Source organism: Ylistrum balloti, unplaced genomic scaffold, assembly GCF_031769215.1.
Source record: "Ylistrum balloti isolate Yb309-2 unplaced genomic scaffold, AGI_CSIRO_Ybal_v1 Utg369846, whole genome shotgun sequence".
NCBI lineage: Eukaryota > Metazoa > Mollusca > Bivalvia > Pectinida > Pectinidae > Ylistrum > Ylistrum balloti.
The window spans coordinates 635724-656150 of record NW_026782001.1 but is presented as its reverse complement, the minus strand read 5'-3'; the positions used below and the strand labels follow the sequence as shown (position 1 = coordinate 656150).

General features: G+C 36.3%; 1 protein-coding gene across 1 annotated transcript; it reads left to right on the top strand.

Moving 5' to 3' along the window:
- Window positions 1-4168: 4168 nt before the first annotated feature.
- On the top strand, window positions 4169-19367 carry LOC132545421 (myomodulin neuropeptides 2-like). The gene is made up of 2 exons (XM_060209110.1): window positions 4169-4225; window positions 18412-19367. Exons 1-2 carry the CDS (start codon window positions 4174-4176, stop codon window positions 19365-19367), a joined length of 1008 nt encoding a protein of 335 aa, XP_060065093.1. The 5' UTR covers window positions 4169-4173.
- The last annotated feature ends 1060 nt before the right edge of the window (window positions 19368-20427 follow it).

The window sequence follows — 20427 nt, the reverse complement described above, 5'->3', positions numbered from 1 at the left end:
CCGTGTATAATGACATCACTATCTGGAGTACCTGTGTCTCGTGTATAATGATATCGCTGTCTGGAGTACCTGTGTCCCGTGTATAATGACATCGCTGTCTGGAGTACCTGTGTTCCGTGTATAATGACATCACTGTCTGGAGTACCTGTGTCCCGTGTATAATGACATCACTGTCTGGAGTACCTGTGTCCCGTGTATAATGACATCACTGTCTGGAGTACCTGTGTCCCGTGTATAATGACATCACTGTCTGGAGTACCTGTGTCTCGTGTATAATGACATCACTGCCTGGAGTACCTGTGTCTCGTGTATAACGACATCACTGTCTGGAGTACCTGTGTCCCGTGTATAATGACATCGCTGTCTGGAGTACCTGTGTCCCGTGTATAATGACATCACTGTCTGGAGTCCCTGTGTCCCGTGTATAATGACATCACTGTCTGGAGTACCTGTGTCCCGTGTATAATGACATCGGTGTCTGGAGTAACTGTGTCCCGTGTATAATGACATCACTATCTGGAGTACCTGTGTCCCGTGTATAATGACATCGGTGTCTGGAGTACCTGTGTCCCGTGTATAATGAAATCACTGTCTGGAGTAACTGTGTCCCGTGTATAATGACATCGGTGTCTGGAGTACCGGTGTCCCGTGTATAATGACATCACTGTCTGGAGTCCCTGTGTCCCGTGTATAATGACATCACTGTCTGGAGTACCTGTGTCCCGTGTATAATGACATCACTGTCTGGAGTAACTGTGTCCCGTGTATAATGACATCGGTGTCTGGAGTACCTGTGTCCCGTGTATAATGAAATCACTGTCTGGAGTACCTGTGTCCCGTGTATAATGACATCACTGTCTGGAGTACCTGTGTCCCGTGTATAATGACATCACTGTCTGGAGTACCTGTGTTCCGTGTAAGCAGACCCTAATGTCTGACTCTTTGACATACTTGTGTGTTGACGGCTGTATATTCTTCACGAGCAGTACGTATTGATCACGTCCACAGACAACATCATTTGTTTAGTTCGGTTGTATAATTCTATAGGATTTAACAAACGTCTATGAGCGCCAATCTGTGGTATCTAATGCCTTGTACTGTACTCCCAATAGTATTTGTCTACCTTAAATACCGTACCATTGTCCCCTGCTACCATTACAATCCAGCCACGTCTATCAAGGATACTGTATATGTCCACATTAGTGTCTACGACTGTTCATCCGGATAGAAATACAATTAGGTTTGAATGATAACCTTTATGGTACTTTCCGTAAGAAACGAAAATTAAGATTGATTAAGGTTTTGTGAGTATATCAAGTCGAACGCTTTTTCCTAAGGTCTCTAGCATAATTGAAAGTGGTTGAAGGAGTCCGTTATTGTATGTTGCAGTTTATTGAATATTTATTTCTGTTGTATCTAATTAAAATATATTCAAACGTGTAATTTTCTTGTAAATACTTACGCGGAAATATTTTGGGTTTGATATTTAGAACAACGTTTCCCCTTCCGTAACATTGGTTGTTTCTTATGGACTTGCAGCTGTGTTACTGAATTCTCTATGCTGTAGTGGATGGACTTGGTTTTAAGATTTTGTCTGCTGATATCTGGTATGTAGCGACATATTAACTGTTATGTATTGGTTGTTCTAATTTATGTTTTCTCTCTATACTGCTCTATCGAAATCTTGGTTTGCCTTAGAAAGGACCGTTTTTTAATTTTTGAACTTTGTCTCTTAAAGGTGTCCAATTGACTGTACAATACAATACCAATGTAACTGACGTCTTAAAAAGTTTATATCACTTGAGCTTATTCAACATAGCATTAGTTCTAATATTCAATGAAACATTTCTTAAACAAAACGCATTCAGGGGAACCTTGGTACAATTTTTTTTTTTTTTTTTTAGGGGGGGTGGGCGGAAATTCGTAGCGAATGATGTAAATGATAATGAGATTAAAAGTGAAATGTCAGGTTGAAAAAAAATCATGATATAATGGAAGCTGCGATAGTAACGTGATATCAGGTTATGATTGTAGCCTTTTCTTCCTATTCACTCGGTAAAATGGTTCCCTGCAGTATCACAGTAATCCGTATTTGAAACGGCATCACGCGATAATCAGGCATGGTCTTTCATGGTTTCAAATTCTTCCATAGAGAAACGCAATGACAATCCTTTCGGAAGTATTGTTGAAAGAGTATATGATTCAATCAGTGAGTTGTTCAATATGCATTTGTACCTTGTTCCAATAACTGATGCTTATCATATGTCGTCTTTAGATTATTTTGATTTGGTTTTGTTCTAAGTCACAACAGGTTTAATTCTGTTGATGGATTTACGAACATCATAGGTAGATAGAAGAGGTACGATACCTAATTTTACTGCTGTGTAAATACAGAAGAATGGACAGTCCATGATAACCATAGAATAAGGATAGCCAAACGAATCAACATCGGAAACAATTATGAACACAGTTGGTTCCAGGGTGTGTGTTACACAACAGTTGTCTGTCAGAACAATCAAGTCTTTCTATATATACATCTTTGAACATGTCTATTTTGGACCAAAAGCATTGTTTTAAAATGGAAAAAGAAATACCACTAAACATCGATCGAGTCAAAGAGGACAACACCATGATTTTTTTATCAGCAGAATCTCAGAAAAGTCTACTCTGATTTTTTAAAAGGCAAAATATTTCAGAATTTGTCTTGTTTGTACAAAAATGAAAAGCAAACTGCTAAAAATGATTCAACTGTTGTGGAGAAGGACCTGACAAGGTTCTAGAATTTATCGGAAATCAATATACGCATTAGAAATATTATATGGATGGACAATACCATTTTACCCAAGTAAAAGTGGTCTAGATAATTAATATCGCTCATTGATCGTATCAAATCTCAATATTCAAAACCATTCAGAAATAATTCTACGCACTAGTGGTATTGACATGTTTGCTGTTCTCAGCACAGAAAACCATAAATCGTTACCTACAAACAAACATAACTTCAACCTTAAAATAATGCAGTCCGATAAAGAAAGAAAGAAAACTATATTACAGTTGAAAATTGCAAATTATGAGTTGGAAATTCGAGTCTCGAGATCGAAGAGGAGGGAGTGAGGAATTGTGGTATGTTTTGTTCTGATTCAGGTTTAAGGTATATGGGAATTCATTTTATCCTTTTACCTTTTCACAAGTAATTGCCATGGTACAAGGTCGGTCTCCAAGAAAAGCAATAACTGTGTGGTTTGAACCCTTAACTTCAGCTTAAGCAGGAAAATGGTCTTAAGAAAAAAGGTCCTTAGCATGAAAATACAGTTAAGACAATTAGGATAATTGTCAGAGTGTGCGTCTACTACATATGGGTATCATATCTAAAGTAAAACGTGCCAATGATAGCAAACATGTTTGGTGATTTTTCGATTCAACAATATTTCCCTGGTCTGTAGATCCAATGAAAATATCAGTTTCGTTAGCAGATAAAAGGTTTCAATGAATAAAAAAAACATCTAAACGAACAATAACTTCAAAGACAGGCATTACGTAACTGAACGTTAATGTAACAGAGATTTCAGGTAGAGAGAATGTAATGAAAACAATTGCACAAATATATCATCCTTAAAACAGTGCACAGCTTAACGAGAGAATGTCCCACAGAAAACTGGTCACTAATCTGATGAAAGACCTAGGGATTATTGGCTATAAACCATGTAAACTAGTCTGAAGACTGGCACCCCACACGTCAAGGTACGCTTTAATTTAATGTACTCGAGTGGGAGACAATCATGCCATTATCATTGTCATTCACTACGTGTTCAAGGGTAGGGCCCAAGGGAAAGGCAGTTTGGGCAACAATGGTTATTTCTCTTAGTCAACGATTGGATGCGGCAACTGATTTCGTCGCTAGGAGGGGCGTGTCCTAACCGAATACAGATTTCACTGACAAAAGAGTTAATCGTAGATCAATGATTCGATGGTTGGATGGTTGGCGTCACTTTCCGTCACAGCTAAGATATAAGAGCGGTATCACCCGTTACGACAACAAAGGTGGCATACGGCAAGCGCTCAGCATCAACTGTGATCCACTGCAGCCACCAAACACTGGACATTGCGTGACGGACATTGCTTGTCTATCATTTACGTGACTTTTTGGATAGCTGGTGTGTGTTGGAGATTAGGATGAAATACATTTTACCTATATTACTGCTACTTCATTGTCACCTAACATCAGGTAAGTCTATGACAATATTATCTATGCATTAAATAAGAAATCATACCTTTTTATCATTAATAATTTCATCATTTGAAAGAAATATTAGCGATAAGACTGCATTTAATTCTTAAAAAATTATCGCATCACATTTTATCCGATCATTACTATATAAATCGAAGTGTATAAAATGCCAAGTAAGAAATGTTTTCAGATAATTCCGTTACCACGCGATGTCGAAGCATTCTAATTTTCTCTACCAAGTTTATCTGATATTATACAACAGCTAAATACCGTTTGATATTTGCAAACAGTACCAAAAGAAAAATTAACTAAAACATTATTTTATTTTTATATCGTGGAAATGTATGCAAGTATTATTTTCTATCGTAATTTTCGGCTATTGTTAGTATATGACAAGAATAAATGTAGAGTCTAGCAAAGTGATATTAAATTGTCATTTCGATGTTTGTGAAGAGTGTGAAGACATAACGAAAAATGGTGTAAAAGCAGAGGTTGTAAGAGGAGGAGAATCGTGTACCGATAGGTTGTTACAAGTTATTCCTGAGGGAATTTCAAATGTTGTGAAGTAGACAGTTGTTTATCAATAATGACATCATTTAGAAGGTATACATTGTAAGATGATCTAAGGAACAGAGACCCGATAACAGACTGGTTATGACGTAATCAATCCTACCACTAGCCGAAGCGGGTCTCCGTTATTGACATCTTAAACAAACGCTTTTTGTAATACCTCCGTGCTCTGTCAAATACAATTAGTGTCCATTTCAAAGCATTTCTTCTCTTTATAATGATAAAATTTGCAAAAGTTAAAGGTTTGATTTGATTTTCGTTCGTTCACTTTAGTTCATAAAACCTTCCCGGGAAACCTTTCGTAAAAAACCAGTAATTTATATAGCTTGGCATTGCCTTTTCATTGAGGCGTATGGAATAATTTGAGTAATATAAAACGAGCACAAGACCTAAATTAATGAAATTTGACGGAATGTCCATTTGTTTTTGAAATTACAATGCTGAAGCCTAGAGTGCATAATGAATGGTGATCATTAGAGCTCTTGATTCAATGACGAAAACGTAAACCAACTTTATAGTGTGATCGCTTCCAAGTTTTAACAAAAGTACATGGAATTGACATTATTACGTCAAGTTAAATCAATTAATTTAAATATATTATAAGCCGAATGCGGAAGATGAAAAACTTGGAAAATCGAAACAAACTATTCTGTTATTCTATATCTTACAATGTCCAATACGCTTTGTGGATATAAACCAATTATCTATGTTTATTACTCCAATGGCGCTATTTAGTAGAGGTTTAAACTTAATTTATTTTACATCATCATACTTAACCAAATAACAGAATTATAAACATGCATGTACTTGATTGTTAAGTATACACCAGTGTCTGGAAAAAAACATCATCATGTTCTATAATAGGTCTTTGTGGGTACATAAATTGGGCTATAAACCGAACATCCACCATAGCCGGAGTTTCTATGTATAGCGGTCAGGATGGGAATGTCAGACACAGATTCATATTAGCATAGGTATAGTACACATGTTTGCAATTGTTATTAACTACTTGTAAAACGTTTACTTCATTTTTCTAGTGATGGCATTTTCTTGTCTACATAAGGGCTCCAGCATTCTCAGACAGTCCGCTGAACACTGTCCTTTTATATAACTGTATTTATACTCTTGCTCGACACGCAATACAGTGTATACATTGATCTGAAACTGTAATAAAGACAATTAAAGCATACACACTAATATCAGTACCCGTATAGATGGAGCCGTCTACATGTTTAAAATCATTTTCTAAACTTAAACACAAATGCTTGCTCTTTTTAGAAGGCTTGTAGTGAATTGAATAAACAATTTTTCTCGGTGTAGTAGGATTTCTGAGATTCACGCATAAATTCAAGTTTTAATTGAATGATCTAAAGAGAGACGATCAGTGGAAAATAAAAATATCTTAAGAGAGTTAACACTCCCGTGTGTAAATGTTTTCTTTCTAACTTCTAAACCCCTAGAAATCGAGATTTCTAAGTCGATTTAAGTTTTTTTTCTTTCGCTGCGTAACTTTTACAATTACTTACAATTATGTAAGTAGAACTGGTTAATTCCGCTCCCGCCCCCCTCCATTTTTTTTCTAAATAATTACAACAAAATATCTTCGACAAGCCTTACCTTTTCCCCAATCGTGAGTCGGTCTTCATAATTGAATAAATATTACCGATACAATTTATTTGACAGACACGATTGCGAAACGCAACTTCGTCCTTCAAGTCCTTCAAACATCGTGTCATCAAATTACACAATTACAGGACGGATAAAAGCCTTAACCTGATAACGTAGATTGGGTACATTTAATTGCAGTTTTATTCATCATTTCAAAGTCAACTTAAGGAGATTAACATTGATTTGGTACCCTTCATGAGAATCCCAACGATAAAAAAATTAGATAATTCTGAAACACCGTACAAGACATCAGAAACGGTCAATGTTTGTTTTAGTGTAGGTGAATGCATTCTCGACATTGTGCTTTGAGAGTATAGATCTTTTTGTTCATTAAAAAAAACGTACATCTGTTAAATAAATGGTTTCGTCTGGTGAGACGACGGTTATGCGTGTAGAGTCTTTGCTTATGGTTTAGATTATATGTTGTCGTTTCTATAGAATATCGTCCCCTACCCACCCAATAGCAGGTGTCCCTATGATGTTGTGAACTTCAGAATCGTTGTTGTATTAGGAAGCCACTAACGAGGAAGGAATCCGGACTTCTGTGGATTAACAAAATTTCAAAATTGAAAAACAATGAAATAAAGGAACACTTACAAATTTCACGTATTTTCACCTTAAAGTTATAACGCTAAGGTAATACAGAGCAATTCAATGAATATATTCCTTATTTAAGTAATGCATTCATGACATATTGGAAAAAAATAATGGGAAAATAAAATAAAAAGAATGAAAAAATGTATTTTGGTGAAGGGCTGTGAAGTGATCATATTCCACAATTATTACTGATATCGCGTTGTATTTTTTTGTTTTTCTTTGTTACTTATTCTAAATAATGATATGATAATTTAACTTAATCAAAGTAAACTATGTAGCAGTCACGTTTCCAGGGTTGATATTGTGACGTTACAAATGAGATTATGTTTTCGTGCAACACTATGTGCGCCATAAAACGGTTTAGAATGTATGATATAAACGAGCTCTGATAAAAACGTTGTTTTTCGAGAATATTTTAAAACTTTTAAAACATTTGTCTTTTGCTAAACAGAATCTACCATCCGTGTTCATTTGATGAAATATTTTTTCGTATTTCATCAGTCTGAAGACAAATAATATCTTTTGTAAATTAACCAAAGATTTGATTCCTATTTAAACATACGGAATCGAGATAAAACATGTCATGTATTTTTATATTTTTCTTATGTTCATATTTACAATGTTATATCGACATGTTGTAAAACATGATAGCTCTATAAACAAAAACACGTTTTTTCTTTACTGACATCTACTTGGTAAATGAATCGTGGACGACAGCTATAAAAATATTCATTCACATATCCGTGTTAGAATTACTTACAGCTTCATGTATCAAGTGCCGGAGATGCTATCAACTGTTTCAAACACAACACGTCCTATGTAACATATTTGATTTATTTCCTACTAAAATTTGACTCTTGTATCCATGTATTGTATGAGACCTGATACATTTACAGAAGTTACTGTCGAGGTATATAACAAAGGCACAGGACGTCGACAATCATACACTCCCAGGATTGTCACCTACAGACAATATGTTCGTGCTTCCATTCAGTGCTGATTGGCATCGACACTTTATTGTACTATCTTGTCTTCGCTAATGGCACTTTGATATGTACAGAACTGTATTGCGCTACCTCCGTTAACAATACAAAATCTATAGCGGCAGATTTAGACTACAAACACGTTTACAATGAATGCAAAGAAAACCTTTAAAATCACTAAAGTTGATTCATTCGTTCTGACGATTACGCATACGCTACCCTAATTATAATTATTATTTTAAAGACTCGACTGTGTATCTAATTGGGTCCAAAAAGCCACAAACCCCAGCAGAGTAAAACCGCGGGCGCGCCACAATAACTGTCACAGGTTTAGAAATCTTATTTGATTGAGTGTTAACAGATAAATCAACGTTCTTCGTTATCATATAAAAGTTGGTTTATTCGATGCTTGAATGTACTTACTAATATCAAAACTGTTTTCCAGGTGGCACAAAGCCAGAATGATGCATGGACATATGCATGGTCGGGCACGTGCACGGCAATACATGTGACGTTAATGCCGTTTATGGAAGTTCAATTGGTTCTCTACTTCTCAGCTTCCTCGTTCTAAACATACATAAAAGTGTATTAGCTCAACCATGTTCGAGCATCAGTTTCTAGCATCAACATTCAGAGATAAGAAATGGCCAATTAGATGCAATTACCGGATCACTGTTCTGTTCCGATGGTAAGGTGGATTGTGCCCTAGCGACAAGAGGCACTCGAGTTAAGATAGTAGATAGAAACGAAACGCCAAAGGCAGCTACCCAATATATGATATATCATGTCTTATTTAAATTACCACTAATTATGTAACCTGTTTCTACCTGACTCAAGGGTCGGGATTAGACCTCATAAAAGACCTGTGTGCTTAGCATGGGTCATACTTCCATATAAGAAATAATAAGCAGAAGACAGCTCAGAATCTATGGAATTCAGTACACCTTCGATTACCCTGCCAAGCTTCTTTTTTGTTTCCGATGAAAATATCCCTGCTTAATAGTATTTCTCGTCAATATTATAAGCAAACTTTTTTTAAGGGGGGAGGGGATATATCTATCTATTTCTCCCGGATGGATATTTTGAAAGTTGTGATATGCCAGAACAGGTAAGCTGTAAACTTTGCCAAATATCTGTTTGTTACTCATATGTTCTGCTACGTAAACGATTCCTTCATGAATAATCAGACCAGTGCTCACTGATCTACACTAAATTTAATCACTCTTCGTGCTCGTTTTTGGTTTATATGGAAGTACAAAAAAAATCTCTGTGATTAATAACAAACGACAATTCATAACCTTTAAGTTCCCTTTCCAAAGTTAATTAAAGCGTCTGTAATACAATAAGGCGCCCTTTGGTCGCTTTCATAGTAATTCTTTAGATGAAAACGGGAAACCGTATATAAATATACATCGAACATTCAATTTGGCATTCCATTTACCTTATATAGACTAAGAAAGAGAAATTAGCAATGGTTAACCAGAAGAGAAAGTTATTATATATCGTTTTGAGATATTTGTCATAATTAATACAACTTCAATATAAATCACGTTAAATAGAAGTAAAAACTAATTGGATAAGGCAAACTGCCAAACAGTTCTTCCACGGGAACCGGAAATAAACACACCAAAATACAAAATTAGATCCGGACCAAGCTCTAAAAATCCGGAACACAACTGACTATTGGCACGTTGAATGTCAATCTTTCACATTACACATCGCTTGTTGGTGACGTCAAATGATTTAAATTCGAGCGGAAAAGCAGTCTTAGTTTCAGATAAACACTTTGGATCAGTAATCGAACCGATTCTTAGCGGAAGCGAGTTCAATGAAAGGAAAGATTTTTGCGATAAGCACTGATTTATCGGCAGAAACAGGACGAGGTCCAAGACAGCCAATGGCACGGAACTCTCGTAATCAGATAAAGAGTCAGTCTTCATCGTTCGGACACGAGACGTAGCGCGTGAGCTATCGTACTTCGTCGTAAACATCGTCGCGTCAACAATCATGTATTCAATCATCGATTGCTCTAATTAGTCCGGACCTATCTCTAGTCGAGGTAAATACCGTACTGCGTTCCGACAGAAATACGCAGATATTATATCTTGTTGTTAAAACAACAAATATTTATGGATCATAATTGATTCTATTTTTGACACATATAAATGATGATTGATTAACAGACTAGTCAATAGATATTTGACAGGCGAACAGAAACCGAATCGTATCTGTTGATCAATGTCTTATAAGATTCACTATGAATGTCACAGTTAGTTCTTTTACATGCCTTCAATGCCTAAAATGAAATGTGTTTTATCTTGTCAAAATACATAACATGTGATTTATTTGCCTTTTTTAATTGCCATGTTACCTGGCTGTTCCTGATTTCATTTTGAAACCGAAATTACAAGTAATGATATTTTTATGTAATTTTACATAAATACAGAATGTAGTATCATAGGTAATATTCCAAGGGCAAAGCAGATTTTCATTAATAATGACACGCGGTGAGGTACCTATTACTACAGCTGATTAATCGGCCTTGACCTTTCGAATGATCGGATTGACAGCGTTTGTGTATTGTTGAATCCTTAACTAATCTTGTCAACCTCTTGGTAATTCTCTCGTGGATGACAAGGGACCTCGATACAGGACAAGATAAGATTCAAAAGTAGTGGTTACAATTTGTGTATATGCTATCACATTATCAGAATAAAGGGATGTTTAATGATAAAACCGATGATTTTGATGCTATTGACGAGATATGTATTTGCTAGATGACTAGATATATCTCACGTATTGTAATCTAGATTGTAACTTAGAGATTATATTCTCTCAAGACGTTACGAATGAGATATCCATTCGTCTAACGTTTCATTAAAACATTTTAGTAGCATAACTATTTCTGTATTCAACAACTATTTCAGAAATAACTTCCGTTATTGTGTCAGTAGTTTTAGTCTACTGAAGACTGTCTCCAGTCGCTTTATCATTCAATGATGATTTCTCATCCATCGTCATTTATATTTTTCACATCAAGGCGTTGATCAACAAATCTCATTTAAGGAATATTGTGTAATGTAGCGCAAGTAAAAAAGGACTAAGATTTAAAGGCGAATTGTGATAACCTAAAATGTTAATATATTTATATCAATCTATCAAATTTTTTTTTCAACTCCTCAACTTAACAAAAGCCTGTCAAGGTCAAATGGTTATAATGGCTATCAATTAATGTCGATATTACATGGTATAGACTCTGAGACACGTCAAGAAGAAACACAAAAAAATTATATAATTGATTTATTATTCTACAATAAACTGAACAACCTTGAAGATGTTTTATTCTGGAAAACAAAATGCAAATGCGTGATTGCAAAGGGAGTGTTCTGTTGTGTCACCATTATAAGGCACGTCTGGGAAAATGACAAGCGTGTTGATGACAATGACGGTGGTTGTTCGCCGGAAGCTCCTTCGCTATTTAATGTAGAGCGCTACTGGTTACAGTCCGAGAGGGCACGAATGGCCGCCATTATACACATTAGACTGATCAATTATTAATTATGTCTTGGGGCACTTCCAGATAATTTTACCCATCAAAGAAAAAAAGGCCATTGATTTATGATCGAATTCACTGGCCAGTTCCGTACCAAAAGTCACGTGTCGCTTGCGGCATTGGTGGTCCCCAGAATAGTCGTCGTGGAAGAATTAAACACGTATACCATTGTTTTATGTCGTCTTTTTGCATCTTTGATATAAACACCTTTATTGCTGGGAGCTTTAGAACATGGTTCGCTGATTAGTCGGTTAGTGGGTGTTCATTTGGTGGGCCATTATATAACATCATGTAAATAAGAAAAGACAGAGGGCGCGTGGTTGGAAGACGGATTGTGGGAAAGAAGCAGGGGTTACATGTACTTCAACAAGACCCTGACCGGAAGTAGTCTACATACAAATTTAGCTCCCGGCTTGATTTATATATTTTTGCTTTGTTGCCTTTTTCTTTGTCATTGCTTAAGTTTGATGCCAGTATCTTATTTCGTTTAAATCGGTAAATCGTTCAGCGTGTCGTATAAATAATTACACCCAATCGGTAAAAAGTTCAGCGTGTCGTATAAATAGCTATCTGATAACAAACCAACACGAAAGGCTTTACCTCTTGCGGGAACTATAAATACGGCGATGTCAGAATGTGAGGTACTAGGACAACAAAACATGAGAAACTAGCTGATTTGAATAGATTTATTGCTCGGAAGGTTTGAAAGGCTGAAATTAATTAAATGTTAACATCATTAGCCAAACAGATCTTATTTATAAAGCAAAGCGCCACCGTTGCTTGAAACAAAATATGTGTGTTTTTAATTTTGGGAATTTACATGCCAGAGTTGTGAGAAGATAATACCCACGCTGTTTACTTTAATTATATATTAACACAATTTTATCATTATGTTTTTTCACTCTGTGTAAATGAATGGCGTGTTTGCCGGTTCATTGTTTGTACTCCACTAGAAGGGGCGACTATTGGTTTATGGTGTGGGTGTTAAGCCTTATTGAGTAACCTGGTATTGGAGTTGCCATCAGTAACGGTCGTTATTGACCTGTGTTAAAAAAGAGGAGTATTGAATTTCATTCCTTAATTGATCTTATCACAGATAGCTTTTCATGAAAAAATAGCTTTCAAGTATACTAACTATTTGAGCGATCCGAATACTTCACGTCAAGTTTACATTTCTCTCGGTTGTTACAACTATCCTCTTTTGTAACTAAGACAAACGGCGAAAGGTACGATGCAAAAACAACTTGGAATTTTGGACAAAATTTGATCTCATTTTAAAGTCATACTTGGAGGATTTTGCGTGAGATCGTTACATAAGAAACTGCGTTATATTACCATGATCTTAATCTGGAAGTGAAAAATCATATTAGGATTTTTAATGAAAACGACAATAATCTTTTCACATTGGAATTTTGTGATTATTCAAAACTGAAAAATAGTTAACATGTCATAGCATATATCAGTTTCGCTTATTATTCCTTAGAGTATCTTTCTGTGTATATTTAGTATCTTTGCACTAGCGTGGCTACTGTACATCAATCGGAAACGTAGGGGCTTGGGTCAAACAGAGCGGACAGTTGAAACGTTACGAGTATTCTGTTTGGCACTGTACATGAATTTTCTTCGGGGTTTTGAAATTGTTTTTAACAAGAGTGTTAATTTGAAACTCTTGATGGGATGAGGTGCAAATAGAGTTTTGCTGTGTATTAATTTTATCGTAATGACCGTCGCCAATATTGATAAACCTTTAATAAACGCATGTAGTAGAACTTGTATGGTAACATCAATGGTACGTAATATACATGTATAATGTTCTCACCGAACGCAGGTTGTGTACGAATTATAGTCAGAAATCACGTCAGATTAAGTCATATTCAGGTAAACATCGTGGGCAGTCAAGTACAATGTAATGACCTGTCACGTGATAACAATAACTACCAACGTTAATCTGGAAAATCCGCATTTCTTTGTCCGTCTCCTCTCTGAACATCACATACTACTCACTACCATTATCCTAACATTGAATAGGATCCTTTTCTCACTTCCGGTACTTCTGCTGCAAGCCTAGGTATTAACTTATTATTGAATTAAAGTAAAGTAGATATTAATATTAATGATGATGGACAGAAACTAACCATTATCGCCTGTAATACTGCGTACAGCGGAGACTGTCGAAGTGCCGAGCTCAATTAACTGGGTACCTGTCACCGGACAGTACATGTTTAAACAACTAGAATTCGCTGGAATTAGTGTTAATGGACGTGATACATATAATACCGAAATCAACAACAAGTGTACAGGAAACAGGAAAACAAAGGTATCACTGAATCACGATTGAATAAAGATTTAATTAAAAAAAAACCTTAAATGCAACTATAACTACATTTGTATATTGAAGAGCACAGCTAACACCAATAAATTGTTTAATATGGTTAAACACGCTGGCTTTTGGATCAATTGTCATTATTTGGTTTTTGCATCCGTTGGGTGGCCTGGTATAGAATTAATTCTGCAATCCTGACAGTCAACTAAAATTATGTTTACCCAACATCAATATTGAAGACAACCAAAAAATGACGGAAACGTGTTCATCGTTTGACTTGACTTAATACTGCAAACACAGAAATCAATTATGTTTTGTAGAAAGCATACCAAAAAGAATTAACACAAAGTAATACATAAGGATGTTTAAGATGTGGATAGAAATACTCTTTCATAACAGAGAAAGAAGGGTAAATTCTAAGAAACTAGTGACACGTTGTACAAAGACCGGATGTTCTGCGAGACTGCCATATGAAAACAGATATATTTCACCGTTATATGATAAAAAGGAAGGTTCTCTACAACTAATTCAAAGACTTTTATGTGGAAAGGATGTGGTAGGTGCCACATTAATCATGTGTGATAAAGTCAACGAGGCTGTCAGGTCACCTTATTACACTAGATTGGCACACAAATAGCTCGACTTCAAGAACAAAATGGCCGGTAATGGCCGATCTCGTCGAACCGTGGCCTGATTAATGTCGGATAGACAGAGAAAAAAAATGTTACCTTGACTGGGAAATTACATCCTGCATTGTAAAACTTCGATTTTCAAGCTTTAAGGAAAAATAATAATTTCATATTACCTCTCCTGACACGAACTGTTAGGTTTTATAATCTATCAATCTTATTTATGATCTAACATTAAAACATTATACATTTATGAATGGGTATACCATTTAGCTGATCCAGTAAGTAATCCATATGCCTCGAGTGTTCATAGATTTTCGCCTTTTATTGTCTTCGGTGTTTCCGTGACGTTCATAAAACGTACAAAGCCAATACGGACACTTATAACGACTTAATTTGTACGTCACCGCGGGCTTGTTGTGAACGCGCAGCGCCCGGCCCTGGGAGAAAAAGGCAGTTAAGGCACCTGTGATTGTTTGCCAAAACCTCCACAGAAATGTAGATGACATTGTTTTATGAGCAATTATCTCGTAACACGGCGGGGGTGCCATTAAAAATCATCAGGATAAAGTTTATGGGATTATGGGTAGCTTACTCTGACAATGCGAGGCGAATTTTATTCCATATGCTACTGTACTTGAGAGGGAATCTGCCGAATGATGGTCGTCGACTTTCTTAGTGGACAAACTGATCAATTCGTAACCAGTACGATCAAATGTTTTATTGCTAAACGAAAAACAACATATATTGATGATATTTTGTAAAGACACGCAGTCTGAAAATATTGTGAATCGGTTGCAAATCATTACCAATTTCCTTAGAAAGGAGTTTTATTGATTATCTCCCCTCATGACTATACAAACAGAACTGAGGCGTGTAAGTTACACATTGGCGCGAGGACATGGTTTTGATAAAGATGCATTCGCATGGTTGTTTTGCAGCTTCCCCCCATCCCAAAAAAAAAATAAAAAAAAATAAAAAAATCAATTTAAAAAAAAAAAAAAGTCAGATGAGTTAAAGATATGAACGTCTTTTTCAGCGATAAATCCGTAGTTACAGTAATGGAAATCCAAAATGGAAAGATATGCCACTATAGTTAAGATACAAGACGCTTTACACGGTCAAGCAAGCCTTTATCAGGCTAGCTGTTTGAATGTGTAATATGGATATCGCTTTGATAAATCCCATCGCGGTGTTTTTGAATTAATGTGTATTCCTGCCTTACACATTTATCACCACAAAGGAAAGATTCTATTTGTGGGTTTGAAAATATTTTACAATGAAGAAATTCTATAGAAAATTTAAATAAATAAATAACAAATTAGAGACAAAAAAGCAAAAACTGCAAATAGTAAAATATTCAAATACATTGCACATGCATCAGGATGTATGTATTTTAGAGATTGTGAAATAGATATTATATGAAAATGAAGAACTTTTAAGTGGGTGTAGGCCCACATGTAAAAACAAGCAATCCTACCTATATCATACGACAGTAATACAATCAGACTTTACCAGCGGACACTCTGATTCAATTTTGGATTCATAACCTTGACTTCTCGGTGATTGCAACAACCCCTAGGAGACCTTTCTGTGAATTAAGACTTTCTTGTCCTGAAATAGCCCGATAAAATTGTAGTATGTGTGTTGGTACAGGATTCACGCCAAGCTGAACTAATAAAAAATTAACACTTTTTTTTTCTGCGTCAGCGAAGGCTGTACTGCCATCTTCCTGTGTCCTACCTGATACACGCGATAGAAATCCAATTTCGAATTCGGATTAAATATTTATCGAATTTCCATTTGTTCCGATATATTTATCTGATTCCACGTGCTATTGATTCACATTAAACTAAACATTTTAGATATAAATATTCAGTAAAGTGTTAAATTCAAACATTGCGTTAATAATCTTTGATATTGCAGAATCCAATTTAACGGTATGATATCTGAACATATCCGGGAAAGGCAACACGCCCGTGTTGGTATGCTTATTGATAAATTATTTTCCACATTACGACTACAGCTAGTTTACTTTCAACAAGAGATTTGTTTGAAAGATTGCCGGAATTCTCCGCTTTTCTGATTACGCGATTCCCGAACATGCTCTGATATATTAATCTGTTTCCGGTGACGAATCACTGATGGTATTATCATATTTCAGTACGCAATCAGCTGAAATCACGTGTCTGACCTCGTCACTGAGACGCATGAACTACGTGCATCCATTCTGTCGTTCATATATTCAAGTGAGAACATACCATTAAACAGATTATTCTAATGAAAGCGTTTTAAATCCGTTACATGCATAACGAATCACAGCTGTATTGGGAGGGGGAAGAGGAACAGGTTTATATTTTTCGCATTTCAGATATGTTTTTTGAATGATTTCCCCAAAACTAACGTGTAACATTTAGTTTTAGAAATATACATTTTGTAATACAGGAGCGTACATCGAAATCTATGGAATTTACGAACACGATGCCAAAATGTGAGACAAAAGACCTCATGTTATAAGATTAAACTTTAAACATTTATATTTCTTAAATATTTTCCTTCTTTTCAAAAAAATAAACTGGTATAAACTGGGCATTGCTATTTGGAACAAGTATGAAATACTGCGTTTCTATGACTTTTACCCTTCTTTCACGCACAAATCCCTTCTCCGATCTAATCGATCTTAAGTAATTAGCTGAGATCCTCTGGATAACATCGGTTTAGCGAGACAGTGAGTACATAATTCCGCACTCCTTGTTTACCGACAAACTTGTAAGACGCCACGCTTTACACATCTCTGTGACAAATGACCATTTCATTGACAGCAAACTTTATCTTACAACTCCTCTAGCCTTCCAACCAGTCAAAAACACTCCGTCAACTAAATAGTACACGCCATTTAAGTGTTGCTCGGTAGCTTTGTATTAACAGTGACGCGTGTCGATGTTGTCTGGCGAGCAAATTTTCTCACTATGTTTTCCTTTTCGTTCAATTGTCGATACATTACGTTTACACGCTGTGAGTGTGCTATTGCTCTTTTTACGGAAGACAAATATTTGCGCTTTTTCTTTATTGTTTCTAGATCTATAATCAAAATAATAGATTATTGACTCATGCTTATCGCAAATTTTGAAGTGTCTGGACTTACTTCCGATTAAAATACAAAAAAAAGGGGGGGGGGGGGGGAAACACACACACACACACACAATACACTTCACCTTTACGTTATTTCTACAGTTATTCGATTGATAGAAAAATCGTGTGAAAGCCAACATTGGGAGGACAGCAATTTGTAGGAAGGTTTGGCGATATCGCGGGTATAACTAGTTTTAATAGATAAACGAAAGATTTTTAAACAGTCGTCTTGTGTACGGACTGCAGCAAGAGAAGCACTCTTAAATAACCAATAGTTATTTTATTTCAAGACATTATAGTTTTTCAAAAGACTTCAAAAGTATCGAAAATGCTTGGTGTTCGCCACTTTTGTGATAAAATATGTTTTCTTCTATGCCATCATTATTGCTTCACCCCTAATGTTTACACGGTTCAGAATACACACTTGAACTTGAAGTTCTTTTGAAATTATCAAATGGGACAAAAGCACCTCCTTATTTAGATTTTGACATTTCCCCAGTCACGTCGGATTTTCCTCTCATTTGCCTCATAGGTCTTAAAATCTAGGCCCTTATCATCACTGACAAGTCTTAGAAAGAAGGAATAGCTGTGTGATTGTGTTTTCTGATTGATTTAACGTTTTCGTATCTAATCATTACTTTGTACTGAAATGTGCCATTCACTTGTGCGTCTTTTGTACAATGTTTAATACCGTGTAACTTATCTTTCTTTTTGTTTCCATTTTTCAGGTTCCACTGAAGATGACAGCACATCGGAAGAAACTGGATCCCCGTTAAACAGAGTACGACGAGGAGGACTCAGTATGTTGCGTTTAGGACGCGGTCTTCAGATGCTTCGACTAGGAAAACGTAATATGCCCATACCTAGGATGAGCAGATCGCTGGACACTTTGAGCTCAGATGAACTAAAATACCTATTAGTATCAGTTTTAGGGGACAAGTTCAACCATCGGAGACAGGTCCCTCTTCCCAGGTACGGTCGTGAGGATAATGAACTTCAGTGGCTGTTTGATCACATCAATTCCGACAGAACGTCCTTCGATGACGGTGCCGAAGGCATTTACGATCTTGATGATGAGTCACCCCGACAAATCAGACTGGCACCGCGTCCGGGGAGGTTCAGGCGATCTACAGATACACAGGACAAACAGGAGGATGAACAGAAAGAAAATTATATCGAAGATGAAGAAGAAGACAAAAACGAAGAGGAAAAGGCACTACCGCTTCCGAGATTTGGGCGAATAATTTTCGGTGGCGAGCGTGCTGTGCCCTTGCCAAGGCTGGGGCGTGACGACATGTACGACTACGTTTATACTCTTGATCCTACGAAGGAATCTGATGAAACAGACGATGCCGACAAACGCGGAATGCATATGCTTAGGCTCGGACGGGGAATGAACCTTTGGAGAATTGGAAAACGAGGAATGAACATGCTCAGGCTTGGCAGAAGTGAACTCCAACAAGAAGCTAATAAAGGCGACGACAAGCGATCTCTAGGTATGCTCCGTCTTGGAAAACGTTTGCGCATGCTTCGTCTCGGCAAACGCCCTGATGACGGAAAAAGATCATTACGCATGATGCGCTTGGGTAAAAAGGACACTGATGATAGTGGATCAGAATCTGAACACAGTGTGGAAACACGCGGCATGCACATGCTCAGACTGGGAAGAAATGTATATAAATAATGAAAATGGACTAATATCAGATAGCATATATTTTTGACTCTTGTACAGTAGTGTTTATATATAAATCATGGTGATTTTTATCTAAGACAAGAACTGGGTGAACAAATCTATGACTCAGAACTCCGCGGGGCTGACTTATTTATTGAACAAATTTAACGTTTCTGTGTTTCCTTTTTTGTTTTATTGTTTATATATGCAGATTGTTTTTATCAAACATGATCTTTACATAGATATGTATAAAGATTCGCCCATTACGCTCATAATATCTCTCGTTGGAAAAATACAAATGATGAACACAAATTCTTTGAATTCTGGTATTTAATTCGTGGATCCAAAAAGAAAGTTTGCTACGATATAACTTGAGAAATATTTCAGTTCCAATCATTTCTACAGCAAGACCTGGGATTTCTCCAATGAAGCCGGCATAGATGAAAGTCTCTTTTAGAATTGGAACCATTTGAAGAATATTATACAATTGTTGACCTGTTTTCGGGTGATAAGGAAAACTCAAGAAGATGATATTTCCCGGGGCACCTTGCCCAGAGAAATAATTTCTATCCTATCGGACAGATATATCCACACTTCCGGTATGGATAAGATATCTCTTTCTTGCGGGGTAAGACGGCCTGCATGTTCAAAACATTAACACGTGCTAAACCGGAAGTTGTCGACTTGAAACGTGAGACACGTGATAGAATGATATTGTGTAAGATCAGTTTGATATTATTGTGAGATAGTATCTGATCATTTTTGTTATACAAATCAATTCTAAATGCACTATAGCAATGATTACCATTGTCTCTATACAGTGTTTAATGTAGATGACAAATCGGTAAAATAAAAGTCGTCATTTACCGGAATTTGTATCCATATTTGTCAGGATATATTGGTCTCGGTATTCTATTTATAGTATGTTGGCCTACCCTCAAGCTTGATCCTATCAATCTTCTTGGGTTACGGCTTCGTTAGATATCACCTCGGGTTGATAAAACCTTCTATTCACCTGAAAACATGTCAATAACTGTTTTTATCACATGGCATTTGTTGCCAAATGCTCACT

Coding starts and splice junctions, on each gene's coding strand:
- LOC132545421 (XM_060209110.1), top strand. CDS start 4,174: ATGAAATACATTTTACCTATATTACTGCTACTTCATTGTCACCTAACA. Junction 4,226..18,411: donor TCATTGTCACCTAACATCAG/GTAAGTCTATGA, acceptor TCCATTTTTCAG/GTTCCACTGAAGATGACAGC.